The sequence below is a fragment of the Nycticebus coucang genome, chromosome 3 (assembly GCF_027406575.1).
Source record: "Nycticebus coucang isolate mNycCou1 chromosome 3, mNycCou1.pri, whole genome shotgun sequence".
Taxonomy (NCBI): domain Eukaryota; kingdom Metazoa; phylum Chordata; class Mammalia; order Primates; family Lorisidae; genus Nycticebus; species Nycticebus coucang.
Window position 1 is genome coordinate 11,759,050 of NC_069782.1, and position 25,638 is coordinate 11,784,687.

At 45.6% G+C, this 25,638-nt stretch overlaps 1 protein-coding gene and 1 non-coding gene across 2 annotated transcripts; both read left to right on the forward strand.

Annotated features, from left to right (window-relative positions):
• Window positions 1–7,694: 7,694 nt before the first annotated feature.
• On the forward strand, window positions 7,695–25,098 carry EIF3D (eukaryotic translation initiation factor 3 subunit D). The gene is made up of 15 exons (XM_053585342.1): window positions 7,695–7,873; window positions 11,022–11,154; window positions 11,440–11,485; window positions 12,883–13,019; window positions 13,816–13,901; window positions 14,440–14,512; window positions 16,449–16,561; window positions 17,357–17,489; window positions 18,063–18,210; window positions 19,114–19,244; window positions 20,066–20,151; window positions 20,247–20,376; window positions 23,817–23,959; window positions 24,124–24,407; window positions 24,803–25,098. The coding sequence occupies exons 2-15, from the start codon at window positions 11,032–11,034 to the stop codon at window positions 24,814–24,816; spliced, it is 1,647 nt and encodes a 548-aa protein (XP_053441317.1). The 5' UTR covers window positions 7,695–7,873; window positions 11,022–11,031; the 3' UTR covers window positions 24,817–25,098.
• LOC128582706 (U6 spliceosomal RNA) lies at window positions 18,636–18,742 on the forward strand. The gene has a single exon (XR_008379153.1). It is a non-coding gene; the product is annotated as a U6 spliceosomal RNA (small nuclear RNA).
• Window positions 25,099–25,638: the final 540 nt, after the last annotated feature.

The following is a 25,638-nucleotide window of genomic DNA, read 5'->3' on the forward strand; positions in this document are numbered from 1 at the left end:
TCTGCAAGTAAGTGTCAGAGAGGGGACTCAAGTCTAAGACTCCAGAGTACAAATCTTTCTGACTCCACAGGAATCCAGAAACAGGGGAGGCAGAGTGCCCAGAACCGTTTCCGGCTGATAATCCTGGTTCTAGCCCTCCTTCTGGCACCAGCTGGCTTTGTGACCCCAGACAAGGCACTGAGCCTCAGTTGCTTTACGGCAGAGATTCCCCATCAGCTCTGACTTCATGGCCTCTATTCATGTACTTGAGCCATAGAGATGAGGGTGTTCAGCCGCACATGCAGGTTCTACCAAGAAGCAGCTGTGACATCACCTCTCTCGGGAAGCTTTTCCTCACTCCCTAAGGCTGAGGAATTGCCCTCACTGTGCTTTCACTTCACCCACAGCACCGAATTGCAGTTTACCTGCAAATTCCCTCAGGGGCATATGTGAACGTGAACATGAAGAAAGTTGGGTATCGTGTAATAGAGAGCAGTGAGGCCTGAGGCAAAGTAGAGAGCCCTGGCGGAGGGAGCAGCTCCTTGTCCGTGCCTACTTCTTATCCAGCTCAGTATTCGTAGACCCCAAGAGAAGCCAAAAATTAATATTTTTATGTGAAATTTGCTTTTTAAATGTAGACTCCAAATGTATTTTAGGAAGTACTCCACAGCTACTGCAGACCCTGGATCAGCCACATCTGCTTTCCAGACTTGACTTTGGGCTACTTAGGAGCATGACTGAGCTCCTCTCTGAATGCTGACTGACCAACCCAAGACCTGGATCCTCACAGCAACCAGAGATTGCTTTGGAAATGTTGCAAGATCTTGCCGCAGTCAAAGCCTCCTGCCTTCCAAGTTTCTGATAACCATATTAATTCAGTTGACATGGATTATGGGTCTACCTCATTCTGGGCACTACCTTAAGCACATTACATACATCACTTGACCTAATTCTTTTATTTTTCTTTTCTTATTTTTTTTTTTTGAGACAAAGTCTCACTATGTCGCCCTGCGTAGAGTGCTGTGGTGTCACAGCTCACAGCAACCTCAAACTCTTGGACTTAAGCGATTCTCTTGCCTCAGCCTCCCAAGTAGCTGGGACTACCAGTGCCCGCCACAACGCCCAGCTATTTTTTGGTTGGAGTTGTCATTGTTGTTTGGCAGGCCCGGGCTAGATTCAAACCTGCCACCCCCCGTGTACGTGGCTGGCTCCCTAGCTGCTGAGCTACAGGTGCTGAGCCACCACCTGACCTAATTCTAACTACTTCCCTAAGTAGTTTATACTACAGGTATAATTCCATCTGTTTTAAAGATGAGGAAGCCGAGGTTCAGATGGTCACACAACCTGCCCAAGGTCACAAAGCTCCTGGTAAACCCAGGATTCAAACTCAGGCAGTCTGACTCCACAGATGTCTGCTTGCATTATGATGATGTTACACTGACCCATGAGACCACCACCCCGTTTTTCTTTGAGACAGAGTCTCCCTCTTGCCCTCGGCTTAGAGTGCCCTGGTGACACAGCTCATAGCAACCTCAAACTCCTAGGCTCAAGAGATCCTGCTGCCTCAGCTTCCTGAGTAGCTGGGACTACAGGTGCCTGCCACTATGCCTGGCTAGGTTTTTTATTTTTTATTTATTTATTTTCTTTTTTTTTGGCCAGGGCTGGGTTTGAACCTGCTACCTCTGGTATATGGGGCCGGTGCCCTACTCCTTTGAGCCATAGGCGCCATCCTAGGTTTTTAATTATTAGTAGAGACAGAGTCTCAGTCTTGTTCAGGCTGGTCTTTAACTCCTGACAAGCAATCCACTCTCCTCAGCCTGCCAGAGAGCTAGGATTATAGGCATGAGCCACGATGCCCGGCTTGAGACCCCCACTTAAATATTTATCACCTTACAGACACCTGGCTTTCCTGGCACAGTGGGTACCAGGGCGTGTGGTATGAATAAAAATGAGGAAACGGCCGTGCTTCAGAACACGGGCCTAAGGCTCTGAGAGGGGCACTGAGTAGCCCACAACAGCACAGCCAGATCAAGCCCAACTCCGTGTTCACCTCTGGCTCCAGGACACCAAATCCCAGCCTCCAACAGAAGAAAACACATGGGGGCAGAGAGAAGGAGCCAAGGAGAGGCATGGCTATTGCTCATCCCATTGAAACAGTCAAACACTCTCTAAACTAGCTAAATGGCTCCAAAGGAAATGGGAATCTATTTTGTCTCCTGTCACTAGGGCTGCAAATCCTGATATATCTCAGGCTACAGCGGAGAAGCGGATGGCTCAGCACTTGGAGAGATGCCCACACAAGGCCGGAAGTGGGGTGGATGATTCAACAGGTACCTCTCTATTCTGAGAACTGGTCCTGTGATGAGTGAGTATGCATCCAGCTGAAATAAAAAATAATTTTGAATGCCAACCATCAGAACATACAACAAGCTTCCTTTTCTTCCGGGGGACTTGAAGCATTCTTTGGGGCTTTAATCCTTCAAGGTTTTCACTTAAAATTTTCTGGGATGACAAGACTCTTGGAAGGTGACTCCAAAACTTCCCTTCTCACCAGCCCACATTCCCACAGGATAATAAAATGCTACAAGGCACCATGTCCCTCACCCTCAGTCTTTCTCATCTGTAAGATGGAGGTCATGCTATCTGCTCCACTGAGACAGAAAAGTCTGGTACAGGGCCACAATTCCACATCTGGAAGCTTTACAGCTCAATGTGCTCCAGGACTTAGAAGTCTTTGGATATCGAAAGGTTTTACAGGAGGTCTACTGTGTATTAGGAGATCTCCCCAGACAGCTCAGGGGTGGTATTCCATAAACCCTTTATTTTTCTGCAATAAATCTATGAACATTTCCCCTAACTGGGATTAGTCTATAAATAACCTCACACCCGTCAAGTTTGCCATGAAATGCTTGCCCCTTGAATTCCCATCCCAAATCATTCTCTAATACACAGCCCTGCAGCAGCCTCTTCACCCACTTCTCCCATCTCTGTGTCCTTATCCACTTTCTAGCCACCCCCCAAAGGCACCCTCTGTAGGATCAAGATCCTCACCCACTTTGCTCCCTACTGACTCCTCCACATCCGGGTCTCTCTTTACCAGGCACACAGAAGATGCCCCATAATGTTGGTTGAATGAGTAAGTAAATGAAATTCCATTTCTGTCTCTCAGCTGTGTGACCTTGGGTTAGTGACTCCACCTCTCTGAGCCTCATTTTACCATTAAAATACCATTTTATTTCAAATTGGTATTAATGGGTGGCACCCGTGGCTCAGTGAGTAGGGTGCCGGCCCCATATACCGAGGTTGGTGGGTTCAAACCTGGCCCCGGGCCAAACTGCAACCAAAAAATAGCATTGTAGTGGGCATCTGTAGTCCCAGCTACTTGGGAGGCTGAGGCAAGAGAATCACCTAAGCCTAAGAGCTGGAGGTTGCCACAGCACTCTACTGAGGGTGACAAAGTGAGACTAAAAAAATAAATAAATAAATAAATAAAATAAAATTTGTATTAAATACTCCAGTCTTGAGGCACAAATGAATTCAGGACTTTCTCATTTATAAACTGCTATGCTAGTGTTAGTGATTATTCGCAGTAAGAAGTTATTCAATTGCCAGAGCACAGCATTTGTACCTCTCCAAACTACAAAGAGGCTGTGCAAGCTCCTTTAGAGAAAAGGGCACCTTTCCCCAAAACTACACTTTCCTAGCAAGAATGTTACGTCTTGGGAGGTTTATAAGATTGGATGGTTGGTTGGTTTTGTTTTTGTTTGTCTGGTTTTTTTTGAGACAGAGTCTCACTGTCACCCTCAGTAGAGTATCATGGCGTCACAGCTCATACCAACCTCAAACTCTTGGGCTTAAGTGATTTTCTTGCCTCAGCCTCCCAAGCACCTGGGACTACAGGCACCCACCACAACGCCCAGCTATATTTTTGTTGCAGCTGTCGTTGTTGTTTAGCTGGCCCAGGCTGGATTCGAACCCGCCAACGTCAGTGTATGTGGCTGGCACTGTAACCACTGTGCTACAGGCACCAAGCCATGGTTGGTTGGTTTTTACATTTCTAAAAGCAGAGTCTGAAGGCCCTGGATGTATGTACTAAGCATTTCTTGGGCACACTCTGTGTGCCAGACCCTGTGCTAGGCCCTGATAATTCTTCCAGAAATAATACACCCACATGCTAGAGGAACCCAGAGTTTGGGGTAGGGGAAGTAGGGGACAGCGGTAACAGGGGAAGGCGTGTGATAAGAAAGAGATAGAGGGCTCTGCCAAGTGTCATGGATACGCAGAGAAGAGGCCTGTCCTTAGGTCACTCAGGCACCAACAAACATTCTCTGAGCACAAGCTGTTGATAAGCACCATTCCAGTTGCTGAGAATACAACAGTGAACCAGACAGGTAAGATCCCACCTTTCACAAAGAGACAAGAAATAAGTAAACAATGTAATTTTCCATAGGAATGAATGTTAGGGACCCAACAAAATTCTAATGGAATATGCAGAAGATTCAGGAGCCGCGCTGCCTCCCAGGCTTGAAACCCTGGGTTACATACACCCTGTTGCACCTAGAGCACGTCTCCGTATCTCTTTATCTTCATCTGTAAAATTGGGAGAATAGCAGGCCCTATCTCACAGGGCCAACGTGACAATCAAATGAGTTAATTACAGTCATTGAAAGAGTACCAAGCACATGGCAAGCTGGATCTAAGTGGGCAAGAGAGTGAACAAGGGCAAGGTGAGGCTACTCAGAAGCCCGTTTGACAAGGACACAGGCTTGTGTAGATCTAGGGAGACGCAGTTGAGGCATGGGAGGATCTTGGGGTGGAATGAGTTTGGTGTGATCCAGGCAAAGGAGGCTGCTGGTGGGAAGCTGGCATTTCGTGCTTTGCAGGCCATAGGATTTCATCCTCAGGATGGAGGTGTTGTGAAGTCGGGGGAGGGGTCGTTTGGCATGCTTTGGTTTCACATAAAGGAAGGTCATGCCAGCTGCCATGTGGAGAACAGGCAATAGGACAGGCAGAAAAAGACGGTGGGGGTTGGGGAGTGTCACTGGGGAGAAGGGGACCAGGGCCACAATCTCCCACCCAAGCCCAGGGACCTACTACTGACAACGAAAGAGAACACTCCAAATCCTTCTCCATCTGGGGTGGGCAGGGACATCTGGGCCAAAATATGGGAAAGATGATTAAACCCTGACACAAGAGAGAGGCTGCAGCAGATGGCCTGTGGGCCCACAGCAAAAAAAAAGACAAGCAATTCAGCAAAAATACATCTCCCTTATATTTTAGAACACATTAAAATTTACTATTGACCTTATTTATGCTAGCATTTATTGGATGCTTATTTATGTCCCCAGGATAATGGGCTAAACCTATTTTCTCATTTCCTTCCAACAAAACTCCTGTGTATCCATTCAACAAATATTACTAGGCACTGTTCTAGGTGATACAAAGCCACTAACTCCATGGAGCTCACACTCTAAAGGGAGAGATAGAGTTTAAATAAACCAAAAACAAAACAAAAAACAACACAGTATCTGAGAAATCAATGAGACTATGAAGAAAGCCAAGCAGGGAAGAGGGCGAGGAGAGGCAGAGGAACAGCTATTTTAGGAGTGGTGGTCTAAAAAAGACCTCCAAGAGGAGTTAACTTTCTTTTTTGGAGACAAGAGTCTCACTGTGTCACCCAAATAGAGCTCAAAGGCATCATCATAGCTCACTGCAACCTCAAACTCTTGGACTCACGCGATCCTCCCGCCTCAGCCTACCAAGTGGCTGGGACTACAGGCACCTGCCACCATGCCCAGCAAATTTTTCTATTTTTAGTAGCAATTAAATGTCCTTCTTGCTCAGCCTGGTCTCAAACTACTGAGCTCAAGCAATCCTCCTACACTGACCTCCCAGAGTACTAGGATTACAGGTGTGAGCCACCACACCTGACCTGGAGTTAACTCTTGAGCAGAGACACAGATGATGAGACCAAGCTGACCACCTATAAATCTGGAGGAAGAATAGCAAGTGTAGAAGCTCTGCTAGGAAGGAAACTAACTTGGTGTAATTAAAGCACAAAAAGGACCATGGTGGCTAGATGAAAATGAGCAGGGAGTGGCAGGATATGAAGTTGAAAGGCCACAGGAAGATACTCTCATATTCCTCTAAACACATATCAAGAAGCTGCTAGAAGGCTGTGAACACATTCCTTTGGCCACCATGTGAAGAAACCCTAGAGGAGCAAGTTTGGATACAAGCATGAGGTGAGGAGATAAAAAGTGGCGGCATTGAAGATGCATTTTTTTTCTTTCTTTTCTTTTTTTTTTTTTAGACAGAATCTCAAGCTGTCACCCTGGGTAGAGTGCTGTGGCATCACAGCAACCTCCAACTCTTAGGCTAAAGCGATTCTCTTGCCTCAGCCTCCCAAGTAGCTGGGACTACAGGCGACCACAACACCCAGCTATTTTATTGTTGTTGTTGTTGTTGCAGTTGTCATTGTTGTTTTGTTGCTGGCCCCGGCCAGGTTTGAACCCACCAGCCTCAAGATGCATTTTCAAAGTAGAATAAAAGGGACTTAGCGAATTGAATGTGGTGGGAAAAGTTACTACCAATGGTGACTATAGGGTTTTGCACTGACTATCACATACCAGGTACCATTAACAAAAATTAGTAAAACTGGGAGATAAGCAGATTGGGAGAGAATGTGCGGAAAGGTGCTGTTATTAACATTCTCATTTTACAGGTGAATAAGACAGGTCAAATAATCTACCCAAGTTCACCCAACTGGTAAGTCGAATTACTAATATCCTTCACATACATTTATATCCTTTATTATCATCTCCAATTTACAGATAAGGAAATTGAAGCGTAGGAATATGAAGGCCACACATAGCCAAAAAGTGTCAGAGCCTATACATCAGATTTGTGTCTAATAATACATATGTTTTCCAATAAAGGAGGCAGGCTAGGAGATTGATAAGGAAACCTAAGAGGACAGGGAGAAAAGATCTGAGGTTTTAACAAAATTATGTCCTTAGATTCCCTTTCAGTGTTCTGAAACTCCCCCAAGAAAAACTCCAGGAGGAACTCCGTATGCTGTGTTGCTGAGGGAACAACACTGCTGTCCACTGTAGGCAAGTGGTTCCTGAGTCGCCATTTCAGAATCACAGTTGTTAATTAAATGTGGATTCCTGGGCTCCCGCGTAGACACACTTGTACAATCCACGGACGTAAAACCTGAAATCTGCATTTTTTTTTTTTAACTAGCGCTCCAGAGTCGTCATACAATCAAGTTTGAGAACTACGGAAATATGGTTTGAACCCTGTAAACTAGCAGTCTGAACTACGAGATGATTTTATACCTCTGAGCCTATCTGCACAACTATTAAAGAAGAGGGAGTTAGAACAGCCTCAGCCTAAGACACCTGAACTGCCCGCCCTTGCTACGAGACTCCAACAAGACATTGGCTAAAGCGGGCGCGGGTCATTGTGGGATACAGAGGGGCTGGGGCGACCCGTGAAGCATTGTGGGACACAGAGGGAGACCAGCTGCTCCCCGCCTCCAGCTTCCATTGCACAGCCGCTACGTTTCAAAAATGAACGCCCTCTTCTCTGACCGCCTGACGTAACTATAATCACCCCTCCCACATCTTAGCCACTCGGAGTCTAACCGAGTGGCTAGCTTGCGAAGCGTAGTGACGGATTTCCGGGTGCTCCTTCGCTTTACGACTCGCGCGCTCTTCCGTCGAACCAGGGGAAAACTGGAGTGGTTTACGACAGCGCCGGGCGTGTTTACGGCGCCACCTACTGCGCGCGCATGTTCTCTCCTGTCCCGGCTTACAGAGTGCATCTGGTAACGTGGCCTCCGGCTCCGAACATCTTTTGCCATCCCGGCCGGTCAAGGCCGCTGTAGGTGAGCGGGGTGTTTCGTAGAGTCTTGCGGACCTCTGACGCCGATTTGGACTAGGCCGGGTCTTCGGGGGCCTCCCGGAAGAGACTTCTCTTACGTCCCCCTCTGCCGTCGCAGACGCAGACCCTCCGTTGGGCGGAACCGAAATCCGCCTTCTGGGGCCCAAGGCCCCGCACGCTGAGGGATGTGGGGCATGGCGCTGTGAGGTCCCTGGCCCTAGACCCCCGAGGGGCTACGGACTGGACTAATTTAGTTATGTTACTTAACCCAGCTGGGTCACAATTAGCTTAATCAGCTTATCCCAAATGGGTTAGCTGGGACAGTTTCTAAAGTGGCCGAAGATTTCCTGAGTTTCAGAGTGGAGTATTGAGGGTGCCAAGTTGAGTGGTATTTGGCCTCTGCTCTGAGGAATTCAAAATCCAAAGGTGTGCTTTTCTGTAAAATATAAGGCCGAGATAGAAGAGTAGATTTCAGATCTCAGATCTCAGATCTGAAACCTGCTCCACTGTCTTCCATGTATTAATGTGTACGAACTGTAGCGACCACAGTAATCTGCACAGTACCGTGGCCTGTCAGCCACAGAGCCCTCTGACTGCCCTGTTGGTGCCTGTCGATTCTCTTCCTATGACCAATGCAGCCGTCACATTATTTTAGCTGAGAAGTTCAGGTTCTCCGACCAGTTCCATCTTGCTCACCTGTTTTCATGTGTGCCAGAGGCCAAGGGACTTCCTCCCACTCGTGATCCTCCAGGGGATGATAGATGTCAGGTTTGGGGCCTGTTCCTTTCTGAGCCTTTGACAGAACCAGATTTTTAAAACAGTGTGTTTCAAAACATCATTGTTATAGTGTTAGATATGATCTCAGATCCTAGATCTTGTCAGTCTGCTGCCCAGCTGTAACATAATGGAAAGAAAGCCAGACTTAGAGGAGACAACTTTGGAAGTCAAATCTATTTTGAAATGATGAGCTCAACGGTTTGGTCTGGTTGAGCTTTAGGGTGTTTTACCTACAAAATGGGGGCATGGGGGTGTTAGTGGTGTTAAAGTATCTAGCATACTGCTTGCAGATCAGTAGTGTATTTAATGTGACTTCGTATTAAGACCACCACCCCTTTTCCCACAACATAGCTTAAGTTCAGATTTGGAGGATGATGCTCCAGGTTTCTCTCATCTAAATGTCATCTCTGTAGGATGCCTCAGTCTCTCCTTCCTGGGGCAGTGAAGAGAGTTTATAAGTTTAATGTGCCTGTGCTCTTTCATTGCTTTCCATCCTCCAGGAAATATTTGTATAATGCTCAGAACTCACCTTCTGAGCATTTTCAGAGAATTACAATGGATGTTAAGTGCATAGGTTTTTTGATAGGAAGTGTCTGACAGCTATCTGCTATTAAGCCTCTGGGTTTGATTCCTCTGAAAGGAGCTAGAAGATTAACACAGAGTATGGTCTTGAAGGCAGACTGCCTGGGTTCAAATTTTTCATCAACTAGTGTTGGGACTTTGGGCAATTTCTTCTTCATTTTTCTGTGCCTCAGTTTCCTTATCTGAGAAGTGGGGATAATGCTGGGTCCTGCCTCATGAATCATTGAGAGGATTTAATAAATTGATGCATGGTAAGCACTAAGAACAGTGCCTGGCAGTGTTCTTGAGCATTTGACATATGGCCCCTTTGGGCCGAAAGCTTATGGGGGCCATCTCCACCTTCTGGCAGTCCTTTTGCCTGGTTTAAGTCCACTTGCTCTCACCACACAGTATTTGCATTGATGACAAAAACTTGGAAAAACAAGAAAGTTAAATGTCAGGATATACTTGAAGATCCTTTTTTCTCAGCACTCTGTGGTAAATGTATTTTTGCAAATCTGAATAGTAATTGTATTAGCTAATAAGCCTTTCACAATCATCCTGTGACAATAAAACAAGGATCTAGTTTTCTTACAGATGAAAAGACTGAAGCTTAGGGAAGTTAAATATCATATCTCTTGGCAAAAGTGTTTTTGAGAACCAGAATGCACTTATTACACTTCAAAAAATGTTAAGACATTTTATCAAATCTGTGAGACATTAACAAATTTTTAAAATACCATTATTTTATATAACACTAAGAAAGAAAAACTACCAATTAAAATATGATGCTCTGGCTTGGCGCCTGTACTCAGTGGTTAGGCCTCCAACCACATACACAGAGGCAGGCAGGTTCGAACCTGGCCCTGGCCTGCTAAACAACAATGACAACTGCAACAAAAAATAGCCAGGTGTTGTGGCAGGTGCCTGTAGTTCCTGCTACTTGAGAGGCTAAGGCAAAAGAATCGCTTAAGCCCAAGAGTTTGAGGTTGCTGTGAGCTATGACACTACAGCACTCTACCAAGAGCAACATAGGGAGACTCTGTCTCAAAAAAAAAAAAAAAAAAAAATACCCAGGCGTTGTGGCAGGCACCTGTAGTCCCAGCTACTTTGGAGGCTGAGGCAAGGGAATTGCTTAAGCCCAAGAATTAGAGGTTGCTGTGAGCTGTAATGCTACAGCACTCTACCGAGGGTGACATAATGAGACTCTGTCTCAAATAAAATAAAATATGATGCTCCATAAAGCATAAGATACACCCTCATTTTAAAGATCTTACAGGTTGGTGCCAATAGCACAATGGTATAGCACCAGCCACACATTCACCAAGGCAAGCAAGTTCGAACCCAGCCCGGGCCTGCTAAACAACAAAGACAGCTGCAACAAAAAATAGCCAGGTGTTTAGCAGGCACCTGTAGTCACAGCTACTTGGGAGGCCGAGGCAAGAGAATCGCTTAAGCCCAAGAGTTTAAGCTTGCTGTGTGCTGTGATACCATAGCATTCTACCAAGGGTGACATAATGAGACTCTGTCTCAAAAAAAAAAACAAAAGATGTTATATAAGGATAAAATAAGGATGTCAGAGAATTAGTGGATACAGTAAATCAGGTTTGTTAGCAGTCTTCTTGAGTTTTAAGTACATATTTACAGTATTTATAAGAAAATGTAAGTTAGTAATAGCTGAACAGATGAGGGTTCCATTTCATGTGTTGCTTTTTTAATTTTATTGTTTGTCTTTGTTTACCTCCTGTGGAGAATTTTTATACTTTGAGGCCTTTCTTCGTGCATGTGCTACTCACATTATTTATATTTTTAAGGTTTTGGAAGATGGCAAAATTCATGACACCTGTGATCCAGGACAATCCCTCAGGCTGGGGTCCCTGTGCAGTTCCCGAGCAGTTTCGGGATATGCCCTACCAGCCATTCAGCAAAGGAGATCGGCTAGGAAAGGTACTTGCCTGTCGGGGGGGAGTCTGGCTCTTTTCACCTGTGGCTGCTGCTCTCCACAAGTCCCTGTTTTAATTTTGTTCTTTCAAAAGCTTAACTCCTTTGTGCTTTATAGCAATACCAGCTGAGAAAGGTAATCTCTGGAAGTAGTCATAGGAGAGCTGTGCACTTGCAAAGGCGTGTGAGCCAGTTCTGGTACTTTCCCACACAGTGTTCTCTCACTTTCAGGGGTTTCCGGAAACTTACCTGGTTGACCTATAGGCTCTTTATCTTCCCTTTTTCTTATAGGTTGCAGACTGGACAGGAGCCACATACCAAGATAAGAGGTACACAAGTAAGTGTTCAACTGACTACCCTAATCAGGCTCTTGGGAGAGTTGTTAGTTTCTCTAGTAGCCTCCATTTGAAAGCTTTCAAGAATGGAAAGGAAATGTTAGCAATAATTCATAGCTTTTAGGAGTGTCATTTGGACTTTGGACACAATATATTTTAAAATAGCTTAGATCATTCATTAAGGCAACATGGCCTATGATAATAGGGGTTTTCCCCCACTTTTGAGAGAGCCATACATTCTTTTAAAAATCTGTTGAGCAGGGCGGCGCCTGTGGCTCAGTCGGTAAGGCACCGGCCCCATATACCAAGGGTGACGGGTTCAAACCCGGCCCCGGCTGAACTGCAGCCAAAAATAGCCGGGCGTTGTGGCGGGCGCCTGTAGTCCCAGCTACTCGGGAGGCTGAGGCAAGAGAATCGCTTAAGCCCAGGAGTTGGAGGTTGCTGTGAGCTGTATGATGCCATGGCACTCTACCAAGGGCCATAAAGTGAAACTCTGTCTCTACAAAAAAAAAAAAAAAAAATCTGTTGAGCAGGGTGGCACCTGTGGCTCAGTGGGTAGGGCGCCGGCCCCATATACTGAGGGCGGTGGGTTTGAACCCAGTCCTGGCCAAACTGCAACCAAAAAAAAAAAAAAAATAGCCAGGCATTGTGGTGGGCACCTGTAGTCCCAGCTACTCAGGAGGCTGAGGCAAGAGAATCACCTAAGCCAAAGAGCTGGAGGTTGCTGTGAGCTATGACACTACGGCGCTCTACTGAGAGCAACAAAGTGAGACTCTGTCTCTTAAAAAAAAAAAAAAAAATCTGTTGAGCAACTTTACTGTTTTGTATTTCGTTGCTTGGAGTTTATTAATATTAACCCTCCAAAGCCAATCAGTGGAGTCCAGGTTTAAAACCTCAGGTTTTAAGATAAAAAAAAAAACAAAACTTTTTCTGCGTATCAGCTGAAATCGTTGGAGGTGGCTGCCTGGAATAGTGAGTTTTCTGGGGCTGAGGTTGGCAGGAAAGCATATTGTGATGGATTAGACATGTCTGCCTTAGGCATCAGATAAGGGAACGTATGCCTGTATTTACCTTTCCTATTAAATTAAATCTTAGCTGAGATTTTTACACAGTAACTCCCAGTGAAATGGATTAGCTTGAGTCCCTCTGTCTTAGCTTAGAAAGTTCTTCAGATGAGAGCTTTTCAAACTTGAATGTGCATATGAATCACCTGGGGATCTTATTGAAAGACCAGTTCTGATTCAGTTGGTCTAAGGTGGGGCTGTGAATCTGTTTGTCTAGCAGACTCTCAGCCAATGCCGTTCTTGAGACTACACTTCAACTACCAAGGCTTTAGACTTGTGTGATTATGGAAAGTCAGTAGGTTGTAATTATTACACACTGTCACTTTTACCCCCAGATAAGTACTCCTCTCAGTTTGGTGGTGGAAGTCAATATGCTTATTTCCACGAGGAGGATGAAACTAGCTTTCAACTGGTGGATACTGCACGCACACAGAAAACTGCCTACCAGCGGAATCGGATGCGATTTGCACAGGTAGGCCAAAGCCAGCCACCTGGCCATCTTGGGACTATCACTGTTTGGTGTCACTTGCTAAAAATGCTACCTTATAAATACTAATGCTACTAATGGGAGAGGACAGCATGTTATCATAGGTCTTCCCATGAATCCAGGGTCACCATTCAGTGACTAAATAGGCCACAGTAAACTCGTACTTGGTCTAGGGATGTATTTAAATGGTTTGATTGCTGGGACCTCATACCCATTGTGAGAATGCTATTTGTGCCAGATTAAAAGGTGCACCTGTACCTGTTGCTGCACTTAATTGCTATATGCAGATTTTATTAAGTAGATGGTCCAGTCAAGCTGCATATTATTACAGAGAGGCAAACTCAGCAACCCTAATAAGACATAGTAAACCCACTTCAATGAAAAATATGCTGTGTGAATGTAAGTCTAAGCTTCTGAGCTAATTCGAAGTACATACCCACTAAAACTCCTAGACCAGTGTTTTTCCACCTTATCTCACGGCACACTTGAACCTCTAATCAAACTTCTGCAGCACACTTAAATTTTATATTGATCAAAAAAAGAATATGTTACTGTGCTTTGAACTTCTTTCAAAAATAATTTAATTAATCTTTAAAAAATTTCTCAGCACACCAACTGAAAATCCCTGCCCTAGACTGTTGATGCTATAGAGTAAAAGCACAGAGTACTATGAAGTTTGGGATTTTACATCCTAAACTTACTCTAAAGACCTCCCATTACCCCTGCCTCTTGTAAACCAGATCTCCAACATTTTAGCATGTGTGTTTTTTCCTGATTCCAGCGGACCCTTCGCAGAGACAAAGATCGGCGAAACATGTTGCAGTTCAACCTGCAAGCCCTGCCTAAGAGCGCTAAGCAGAAGGAGAGGTAGGTTTCCTGTCCTGCCAGAACAAAGTACCCGTCCCAAACTGGCCATACTGCTGAGCCACAGAGCCAAAGCAGGACAGTTGTCTTCCCCATTATTATAAAAGAAAGCATTTAAAAACCATTTAAGCCACCTTTTAGCTTGTTCTCACAGGGCTGGTTCATGACAGCATGGGCAGGAAACAACTCCTTGTGGTGGACAAGCACTGAATAGAAAGAGGAGTGAGAGGAGACCCTGGAGCTTGCCCAGGCTCTGTTAAGCAGTGCAGCAGCCATTACACCCTAGGTTGGGATTACCAGTGGCAGTTGCTATAGATGAAGTAAAATATATGTGGTCAATGTTGGGGGATAGTAGGCCTCTTGTAGGATTTCCAGTGTGTACCTTTTAGCCCTATTTTCCGTACATAATTCCCCATCTTCCATAGTTCAGAGAAGTTAGTGACAATGTTGTGGTTTAGCTAAAGAGAGTGGCAACCTCCCTTTTGAAGAAGCCACTAACTTAAAGATCTGCGATGATACCGAAATATTTCTGTCTTTTCAGAGAACGCATACGACTACAGAAAAAATTCCAGAAGCAATTCGGGGTTAGGCAAAAATGGGATCAAAAATCACAGGTAGAGTATATCAGAATTCTGTCTGGGAATTTGGATTGGTGCTTCTGTTTATTTGTCTGTATAAAAGCTTTAGTAAGAGATATAATTCTCATATCATACACGTTAGTGGGTTTTAGTATACAACCATTACTACAGTTAATTGCAGACCATTTTCACCCTAAAAAGGGTGTCCGGGACATGCATGACGGCTCACACCTATAATCCTAGCACTCAAGAGAGACTGAGGCAGGAGCATTGCTTGAGGTCAGGAGTTTGGAATCAGTCTGAGCTAAAGTGAGACCCCCTGTTTCTACCAAAAAAAATAGAAAGTCAGATGTAGTGGCACATTCTTATATTCCCAGCAACTCGGGAGGCTGAGGCAGGAACATTGCTTGAGCCCAGGAATTTGAGGTTGCAATGAGTTATGTTGGGCAGTGCCTGTGGCTCAAAGGGGTAGGATGCTTGTCCCATATGCCGGAGGTGGCTTGTTCAAACCCAGCCCTGGCCAAAAAAAAAAAAATGCAATGAGTTATTTTGATGCCCCTTCAGTCTAGCCTGGGCATCAGAGTGAGACTCTGTTCCCTAAAAAAGATTAGGGAGAGGGCGGCGCCTGTGGCTCAGTCGGTAAGGCACCGGCCCCATATACCGAGGGTGACGGGTTCAAACCCAGCCCCGGCCAAACTGCAACCAAAAAATGGCCGGGTGTTGTGGCTGGCACCTGTAGTCCCAGCTACTCGGGAGGCTGAGGCAGGAGAATCGCTTAAGCCCAGGAGTTGGAGGTTGCTGTGAGCTGTGTGAGGCCACGGCACTCTACCAAGGGCCGTAAAGTGAGACTTTGTCTCTACAAAAAAAAAAAAAAAAAAGATGAGGGAGAAAGAGATCTTGTAAGCCTTAGCAGTCACCTTGTCTTAGCCCATTTTGTTACTGTAACAAAATACCTGAGCTGGATAAATTATAAAGGAAAGTTTTTCACCATTATGGAGGGTGGAAAGTCCAAGATCAGGCTACCATGTCTGGTAAAGACCTGGTGCTGCTTCATAGCATGGCAGAAAAGCAGAAGTGGGAGGGGACTGAATTCTTTTGGTACCTAACGCAGTCTCAAGAAAGGTATTAATCCCTCTTAATCACCTGATCGCCTCTTAAAGACCCTACCTCCCAACACGAGCACCGTGGAATCAGATTTCAATGTGAACTCTGGGGGACATACCCAAACCATAGCACACCCGTATTTGCCCCAACTCTGGGCAACCACTAACCTAGTCTCTCCCTGTATGGATATTTTTTGTTTTGGACATTGCACATAACATGGAATCATACAATATGTGATCTTTGTGACAGACTTCAAAAAGTTGGCCCTATGTATACTTGGGTATTACATCCCCAAAATACTGTATTTTCTGTTAGTGTTTGGTTAGGGGGAAAAATGCGTTGTGAGTGGATCCAAGGAATTCAAACCCATTTTGTTCAAGAGTCAACCCTACTGTGTTCATTTTAATTGCCAGATAATATTCCTTTGTATGGGTGCACCACATTTTGTTTAGCTGATCACGTATTAATGGACGTTTGGGTTGTTCACACTATGGGCGTTACGAATCATGCTGTGGTGCACGTTCATGTACAGGTGCTCACGTAGGTGTTCTGAGAACAGTAGTCACACGTAAGCGAAAGTGAAGTTTCAGTTGTAGAAGTTACATTTGGCTGGGTATGATGATTGCTTTATCCAAAATAGCTAATACCCTGAGAGAAATATGAAGGAGCTGCCGCATGTTGTCCATGTGACATCAGTACCCGAGGGTGGCTGGGGTTTCTGAACTCATGGTCTTCCCAGGCTTCTGGATTGTAAAACAGCCAGGACTGTATTTCTTTACTAAAAGCCCTTCGTATTGTTAAGCTGTCTTTTGCTTATGTTTTGCGTGGGCTTTAATTTTTTTTTTCCTCCAATGATTATCCACCACAGAAACCTCGAGACTCTTCAGTTGAAGTTCGTAGTGATTGGGAAGTGAAAGAAGAAATGGATTTTCCTCAGTTGATGAAGATGCGTTATCTGGAGGTGTCAGAGCCACAGGACATGTACGTGCCATTTTTTGCTGCTTTCCACCATGCTCTTCTGTGTGGAACAGCTGGTGGTGGATGTCTTCTTCGTACTTAAAAGCCTTTGAAGCCACTTACTCAAAAGACATTGCGTAAAATTAATAGAGTTGTTTGTTTTGTTTTGTTTTTTTAATCAAGACCAGGGAAAAGGAGAAGTCTACTGATATAAAACTGCAAATTTCTTTTAACTTCCTGGAAGCCTAAGCACAGGACAAATAAAATTACATTATATAGCTTTTTTGGCAGAAGAGAAAAGAAAGGAGAAAGAAGTTTGCTGATGTTAAAACTCCAGATTTCTTCTAGCTTCCTGGCATCCTGAACAAAAGAGCAGTAAGATTAAGTTATAAAGCTCTTTGGGCCAAAAGAGAAATAGTCCTTCAGAAGAATCTTTGCTTCCCCTAACATTTCAAGAACTCCTATCTCAAAGGGCAAGTAGATGCAACTGATTTATTGGGGCACCAGAGCACCAGACCAGAAGTAGCCACCCGGATGCCTCCGTAGCTGGTCCTCTCCTCTCTTGGCCTCAGTCTGTCTCCCTGCCTTTAAAGCAGAGAGGTTGGGCTGGATGGGTGTGTTCACTCTGTTCTCTGGAGTCATGTCAGGTCCTGAGAGAACAGGGAACCAAGCAAACTCTGATGATTTGTCTCTTCTGTTCTAGTCAGAGTGTTTTCCGTCTCTTATATATTAGACTTCAGGATAAGATTTCTGAAACTATAGCCTTTACAAAAATTGCCAGCTCCTTTATTTTGCGTGCCTTGCCTGCTTTCCCCTCAGCGAGTGTTGTGGGGCCCTAGAATACTACGATAAAGCCTTTGACCGCATCACCACGAGGAGCGAGAAGCCGCTGCGGAGCATCAAGCGCATCTTCCACACTGTCACCACCACAGACGACCCTGTCATCCGGAAGGTGTGTGCCCCCTTCTGCCCCTTTCCCGCCTGTTAGAAATGCTGCCAGCTTCTACAGTTGAGGCCTCAGAGACAGCAGTTCTTGAGAATACCGATGTATTGTGAGGCCTTCAGATAAGACTCTTGGGGATCAGACTTACAGTTAGATGAAAATAAAGACACTTTGCTGAGTAGACCAGAGATGCTAGAGCTAAGTAGACTGGGCTCAAATCCCAGCTTTGCCGTGCCTCCTAGCTTTGTCTCTCTATCGCCTTAGTTTTCTCATCTGCAAAAGGAGGTCAGTGTACATCGCACATGCCATTGGGGCAAGGATGGAAGCATCATGAAGCTTGGCTGGATTCCCACATTCGCTCAGTGGGCCTTGGTTCCACGGTAACCAAGGCAGTGGCTCTGTCCACAGGCGTGCTGGCTGGTCTGCTGTAGCCTTCGTGGGCAATTAAGGGAGGCATAGGTGTGCGAGAGATCTGATTCCTCAGGATTTAGGAGGCAAGGAAAGGAGTTCTTTCCCATCCATGTGAATGGGCAGTTAGACCTAAGAGTGTCCTCAGATCTGTCTCTTTTATCCTCTTTGCAGCTGGCAAAAACTCAGGGGAATGTGTTTGCCACCGATGCCATCCTGGCCACACTGATGAGCTGTACCCGCTCAGTGTATTCCTGGGATATTGTCGTCCAGAGAGTTGGGTCCAAGCTCTTCTTTGATAAGAGGGACAACTCAGACTTTGGTAAGAAGCCCGTCTAGGGAACAACTTGAAGGTGTTGGAGACTTTGTTGGTTCAGAATCATTCCTTGGTACTAGGGAGTAGATGGAAAATGGTCTGTCTTCCCTTAGGGCACTGACAGCAATGTCTGAATCTCTTGCAGTCTCCTCAGAGATTCGGGAAGGGGCTGTCACTGCAGTGCCTCTTTGAGGCATCAGCTTTTGGAGTCCTCACAGCACTCTAGTCCTTCCCCAGTTACTCATTTGAATAGCACTTTCCTGACCTCCGCCATCGCTCATGCCGTCTTCAGTGTTTCCCTAACATTTTCTCTTAAATTGATGCCACCCCTTGTTTGCTTCAGTTTATTTATAAAGGCAAAATGCATGTACATGTATCCTGCACCATGCTGATTTGTCTGTACACACTGTAAGTAAAAACCAGATGATGACGTGCTCGCTTCAGCAGCACGTACGCTAAAATTGGAACAATGCAGAGAAGATTAGCATGGCCCCTGCACAAGGATGACACAGAAATTCATGAAGCGTTCCATGTTTTTACAAAAACAGATTACTCAAAAAATAATAGCAGTGGAAACAAACAATATGATTATACTCTGAATCTGAAGTCTAGGGTCTTTAAAAAGCTAACAACGTCATTCTCTTCAGGAATCCAAAAAGATTGAAAAGGGACAGCTTTCTTACCATGTGATTGAATGTAATGTTGGCCAGTATCAAAGTTATCCAGGAGGATTGGAGGATCCCCCACTCGCCTGGCTCCCCCCAGTATGTCCCCCACTTGGGAGACCCACATTAGGAGATGACAGTTCCTTGAAGGCCTTTGTCGCTGGGATCTGCATATCTCTCCACAGTGCTGAGCATGTTGTAAGTGACTCTTTGTTGCATGGGTTGGTGACCCACCACTTTGCAGACCTCCTGACAGTGAGTGAGACAGCCAATGAGCCCCCTCAAGATGAAGGTAATTCCTTCAATTCACCCCGCAATCTGGCCATGGAAGCAACCTACATCAACCACAATTTCTCCCAGCAGTGCCTGAGAATGGTGAGGAAATTTTTATTTCGTAACTACTGTGATTGCCTGCTTTGTGCCAGGCTCTGGGATGTAAGACTGAATAGGAGGGGTGCCAGGCTCTGGGATGTAAGACTGAATAGGAGGGGTGCCAGGCATGCTCACAGCAGAGGGGTGACAAGCTGGACTTTGGGGTCAGATTTCCTGACTTTGAACAATGGATCTGCCACCTAATAGCTTTGTGGCTTGGGTGTTTTTCTTCTCTGTAAATTCAGAATATAGTAGAATCTCTGTAAGTTGTCCACCTAAGGGACTATGACAAACTGGTCAACATAAACTAGGCCTACTATACTGATAACGTACATGAGGTACGTGTCTGGTCTGTGAAAATTAGGTCCACTTAAAAGGTGGTCAGTCTAGGGAGGTGGTCAACTGTTGAGGTTCTACTATATTGACAACATGTTTCACACAGACATGCTGGGGAGATGCCTTCGGTTATTTAATAAGTATACTATTGCTTACAGGTAAGCTGTTTAGATGCTTTATGGCAGCAAAGAAAACATTCCTGCCTTAGAGCTTTGTTACAGTGGAGGAGGAAAGACAATGAATACACTAAATAAATTTGTTATGTCAAATGGGGACATGGCGCTGTGCAGGAAAACAACTCGGAAGGGGTGTGGTTACTGATTGTTGCAGTTCACCAGGTGCTAAGGTGTGAGGGGAAGTAGGCATAAAACAAGCAGAAGCCCAGAGCACCCCAGGAACCTGGCCAGGGCAGTAACTGAGCACAGTCCAGCTAATTGGCCGTGGCTGCAGAGTTAGCACTGTCTCAGGACCCCCTTGTCATTTTGCAGGGGAAGGAAAGATACAATTTTCCCAACCCAAACCCGTTTGTGGAAGATGACATGGACAAGAATGAGATTGCATCTGTTGCATACCGGTACGTTACCTCTGGGGGATGCTGTGACCAGATGGGAGCATAGACCCTACTGTCTGGGGTCTCAGGTGACCAAATGAGTTTCTCCTTCACGGCAGGTATCGCAGGTGGAAGCTTGGGGATGATATTGACCTTATTGTTCGTTGTGAGCATGATGGTGTCATGACTGGAGCCAATGGGGAAGTGTCCTTCATCAACATCAAGACACTCAATGAGTGGGATTCTAGGGTGAGGTGCCACCTCTCACACCTCCTCGTGACACATCTGTGTTCCCCACAGTGCCTCATGGGAGCTACCCTCTTTTCCCCTTTCATTACTTACAGAGCTACCTAGGTTTTTGTCTTGTGTATTATTTTCTTCTGCTTAGTTCCTTACTAGGAAACAGTATGAAAGTGTGAGTGTGTGTGGAACTGTGTTAAGTTTTAAGAACTTTTCTGTGTATTTCACAACAAAGGAACCAGTAACTCCATTCTTCCAGTACTTTCTCCAGTGTTCTATTCTGACCTCCTGTTGGCATCTGCTTTCTGCGAGCGTCTCATTTTGATCTCATTATCTGGGCTGGCCATTTTTCTATAAGCCTGACAGCTCTTCATTTTGACCGCTTCTTTGATTTACTGAGCCACTCTTCAATCTTTTGATTCCTTTTTTCCAAGTCCTTCACTTACTGAACTCAGATTCTATGATCTAGCTCAGAATTGATTCTTCAGAGGCACCTTGATAGAAATATGCTTCCTCTATATTTCTTCCTTCCATTCTCCCTCATGTTCCACAATCGTTGGGCTGTTGTTCTTGGTCGGGCTACCCAGGCTTGTGTGCTGCACCTTAATTGGAGGGGTGGCAGTGCCCCAGTGCTGGTGTGGAGAGCAGAGGATGCTCAGTGGGCAGCACAGCTCCAGGGCCAGGCCCATGCTGGACAAATCTCTGGAAGGAGTCAGGCAACTGTTGATGCTGCCTGCATAGAGGCAAGGGAGCAGCACAAGCTGCTGCTGATTCCACACTCCCCCTCCCCCCCAGGACTCCTTATACCCTATCATGGGCTGAGAGAGCATACTGGAAGGTTTGCTGCAGGCCTGGCTCTGGGACCAACAGCCTTTTCTTGGACTTTTCCACAGTGAGCTCCTTGTGGCATTCGACATTGCCACTCTTCTGTGGCTTTGACTTCAGTGCTGCTGCTCTGGGATTGTACATTTCTCTGCTCCCTTCACATCTTGTCTTTGCTGGCTCCCTCCTTTTTCTGTAGAGACAGGGTGTCACTGTGTTGCTCAGGCTGGTCTTGAACTCCTGGTCTCAAGTGATTCTCAGCCTCCCAAAACACTGGGATTGCAGGTGTGAGCAACCATAGCTGGCCTCTTTTTTTCACCTCCAATGGAGCCTTCTCCTAAGGGCCAGTTCCCTACACAGCAGTCTTTGCCTCAAGTACTTCTTGACACAGCCTTGTGTTTGTTTCTTTTGCTCTGTAACAAATTAACAGAAACTTAGTAGCTTGAAACAATGGCACTTAACTAGCTCATAGCTCTGTAGATGAGAAGTCGAGCACAATGCAACTTGGTTCTCTATTGAGAACCAATAAAGGTTGAAACCAAGGTGTCAGTCGAACTGAGTTCTCACTTGGGGATTCTGGGGAAAAATCTACTTCCATGCTCACTCCAGTTGTTGGCACAGTTCAGTTCCTTCCATTTGTGTGATGACATCCTTGTTCCTGACTCTCAAATCTAAAATTTACTCTGACTTGCTTCTCAGCTAAAATACCCTCCCCTTCCAGTGCCCTCATTCCTGTTGTCGCCTCTGGCTTAGCCACCATCAGCTTGTCTTCTCCCGCTCACTCAGGCTCAAACATCTCTGACTATCTCATTTTGCTGTCAGGTACGATCCATCTTCTAACTCACAGTTTGGGATATCCCTGACATCTTCTCCTAGTTCAGAACTCAGTTCATTGTGCCTGTTCACATTTGTCTTCTAACTGACCTGTCTCTACCACTACCCCCAAATTTAATTCATCTTTACCGATCAGTTATCCAAACACTGCATCCCTCATGCAATGCAGATTGGGGGAAGGGCTCTTAAAATGGCACACAAGCCAGGCATGATGGTATACCCCTGTAGTCCTCGCTATATGACCATAGGGGACTGAGGAGGAGGATCACTTAAACCTAGGAGTTCAAGTCTAGCCTGGGCAACATAGCAAGACCCCATCTCTAACAAAATAAAAAACAATATCTCAATAAACTCACAGGGGTAAAACAGTATATTTTTTAGTTGTTAAGAGAAACATAAGTGTCTATCAGAATACTATTAATACTGTGTGGTTTGAACTTTACTTAATAACAAGAATTTTTTTTTTTTTTCTTTTTGGTAGAGTGCTATGGTGTCATAGCTCACAGCAACCTCCAACTCTTGGGCTCCAGCAGTCCTCTTGTCTCTGTTTTGTTTTTTTATTGTTTGTTTGTTGTTTTGGGGTTTTTCTTTTTGAGACAGAGTGCCACTCTATGCCCTGAGCAGAGTGCAATGGCATCATAGCTTACTGCAACCTCAGACTCCGCTGCCTCAGCCTCTGGAAGCCACTGGGATTACAGGTGCTCACCACAGCGCCTGGCTAGGTTTTTCCATTTTGTTTTTTGGAGTGGGGTCTCAATCTCAGGCAAGTCTCAAACTGCTGAGCTCAAGTAATTCTCTCTCCTCAAGCTCCCACAGGTGTGAGCCACCGCACTCAGCTCAGTTTTTCATTTTTAGTAGAGACAGGGTCTTACTCTAGCTCAGAGCTTAAGACCACCTGCCTCGGCCTCCCAGAGTCCTAGGATTCTAGGCATGACCCACCATGACTGGCCAATAAAAGGAATTCTTGCCTGGGCGCCTGTAGCTCAGCATTTAGGGTGCTGGCCACATACACCAGGGCTGGCAGGTTTAAACCCGGCCCAGGCCTGCTAAACAATGACAACTACAAAAAAAATAGCCAGGCGTTGTGGTGGGCACCTGTAGTCCCAGCTACTCAGGAGGCTGAAGCAAGAGAATCGCTAAAACCCAAGAGTTGTAGATTGCTGTGAGCTGTTGATGCCACGGCATTCTACCAAGGGCCACATAGTAAGACCCTGTCTCAAAAAAAAAAAGGGAATTCTTGAGTATTTCTTTTGGCTTAGGGTCGGCAACCTGTCATGTGACCTTTGACTTCACTGTCACATGAGTGACTTCTGTAAATAAGGTGATCAAAGATGATGATCTTTTTGGGGTCCCTTTCAGGAGGGTGAGTGTAAAACATCAGGCTCTGAGCTCCTGGCTCTCTGCAGACCTCTGTCCCCACCCAAGGCTGGCTTGTCCTTTTTCCCACCCCACTTAGTTGTCACAGGTGTACTCTGTGAAGCTCTTCCTTACCGTACAATACATAGCAAACACTTGTCTCTGCCATTTCCGTGGCACTTATTTCTGATACGTGTGTGTCCATCTGTCTGTCTCCATCTAGGTGAGTTCTTAAAAGAGGAATTACAACTTGTGTGTTCTCTGGCACACTATTCAAAGGGAGGGACATGTCTTTGTCCCTTAAATGGTAGCAGCCTTAGTGCATGTTCATCCACTTTTTAATTAGGCAGACCAGGGAGTTCCTTCTCTGCCAGAGGAGGTCCCAAGGGCACTGGGAGCCTGTCTCCACTCCTGTAACCGGGGCTTTCCTCCTGCAGCACTGTAATGGTGTTGACTGGCGTCAGAAGCTAGACTCTCAGCGAGGAGCCGTCATTGCCACTGAGCTAAAGAACAACAGCTACAAGCTGGCCCGATGGACCTGCTGTGCTTTGCTGGCTGGATCTGAGTACCTCAAGCTCGGGTGAGATTGCTGTCCTGAATAGTGAGCTGATCCATCTGGACAAGCCTTCGCCTCCCTTTTCCCTTGGGAGTAGCAGCAGACTAAGTGTCACCATTTAGTTGACATTTGACCCTAAGTGTTGCTGTCTCTCTGCTCCAGCCACTGATGTCCTTTCCTCCCACTAGTTATGTGTCTCGATACCACGTGAAGGACTCTTCACGCCACGTCATCCTGGGTACCCAGCAGTTCAAGCCCAATGAGTTTGCCAGCCAGATCAACCTAAGTGTGGAGAACGCCTGGGGCATTCTGCGCTGTGTCATCGACATCTGCATGAAGCTGGAGGAAGGCAAATACCTCATCCTCAAGGACCCCAACAAGCAGGTCATCCGTGTCTACAGCCTGCCCGATGGTACCTTTAGCTCTGATGAAGATGACGAGGAGGAGGAGGAGGAGGAAGAGGAAGAAGAAGGTACGTAAGGAGCCTCCTGTCTAAAGCGTCTGTGGGCTAGCATGGGAGCAAGTTCCATAGCCACCCGCATCCTCAGTTTGGTAAGACTGTCTGAGCATTCCCTAATACTTAGGTTTGGGGGAAGCATTCGCTTTGGCTCCAAGAGCTTCCAGAGGCTTTGAATCACAGGAAGAGGTTGTGGGGGTGGTCTTTTAGAGAAGTGGCTAGGCTGAGGCAGAACCATCTGGAGAAAGACAGTGAAGTCCCTGAAGGCTCGCTCTTCCACTTCACCAGTTGTGACTGAGGGAGATATCTGTCTGCCCTGTAAGGATCTGGAAAGCATAACATGTGAGTGGAGGTGTTGAAAATTCACATACAACATAGCTCATTTCTCTAACATTTTTTGTGTCTTTCAGAGGAAGAAACTTAAACAGTGATGTGGAACCCAGAAGGGCTTTGGAGTGTTATGACTCTTCTCCAACGTTTGACAGATGAAATAAAATATAAGTCTGTTTAATCACTTTCCTTGATCGTATGTGTACGTTAACAGTTTACAGTCTTTCTTCCTTCAAGCAGCCTTTGGGAGAGGGGGAATGAAATTCAGCAATTTCTACCTAGGTTTCATCATTTATTCTTGGTTTTTGTTTTGTTTTTTTAATTAAATCATAACTTCGTACATTGATGCATTTATGGGGTCATCATTTATTCTTGAGCATCATTAGTTTTATATTCCTTTCAAGTGGATGGATGCCCTGACTTTTTTATTGTTGTTGTTCTTAGAACCCCTTGAAATTATCCTTTTTTTTTTTTTTTTTTTTTTTTTAAGCCAGTCTCACTACGTCACTGTGGGTAAAGTGCCGGTGTCATAGCTTACAGCAACTTCAAACTCTTGGGCTCAAGCCATCCTCTTGCTCTAGCCTCCCAAATAGCTAGAGCTACACCCACCACAACACCTAACTATTAGAGATGGGGTCTCCCTCTTGCTCAGGCTGATCCCAAACTCCTGAGCTCAAGTGATTCACCTGCCTCAGCCTCCCAGAGTGCTAGGATTACAGCCATGAGCCACCGTGCCCAGCCCGAAATTATCCTTACTAGTGTTGTCAGCTGTGAGGTACCTGTGGCGGTCCCCATAAGAAATCCATTTCCACAAACATGATACATGCTGGCTGTGTGTTGACATTAGAGAGGTCCCTGTTTCTAAACATTGGGATACAAAGGACTTATAAAGCATGAAGTAGGCATGGCGAGGTGG

What these genes read in the sequence shown, in the direction of transcription:
- EIF3D (XM_053585342.1), top strand. Translation starts at nt 11,032, where the DNA reads ATGGCAAAATTCATGACACCTGTGATCCAGGACAATCCCTCAGGCTGG. An exon ending in AATGGGATCAAAAATCACAG is followed by an intron (nt 14,513 to 16,448) that starts GTAGAGTATATC and finishes TATCCACCACAG; the next exon opens with AAACCTCGAGACTCTTCAGT. An exon ending in TCAATGAGTGGGATTCTAGG is followed by an intron (nt 20,377 to 23,816) that starts GTGAGGTGCCAC and finishes TTCCTCCTGCAG; the next exon opens with CACTGTAATGGTGTTGACTG.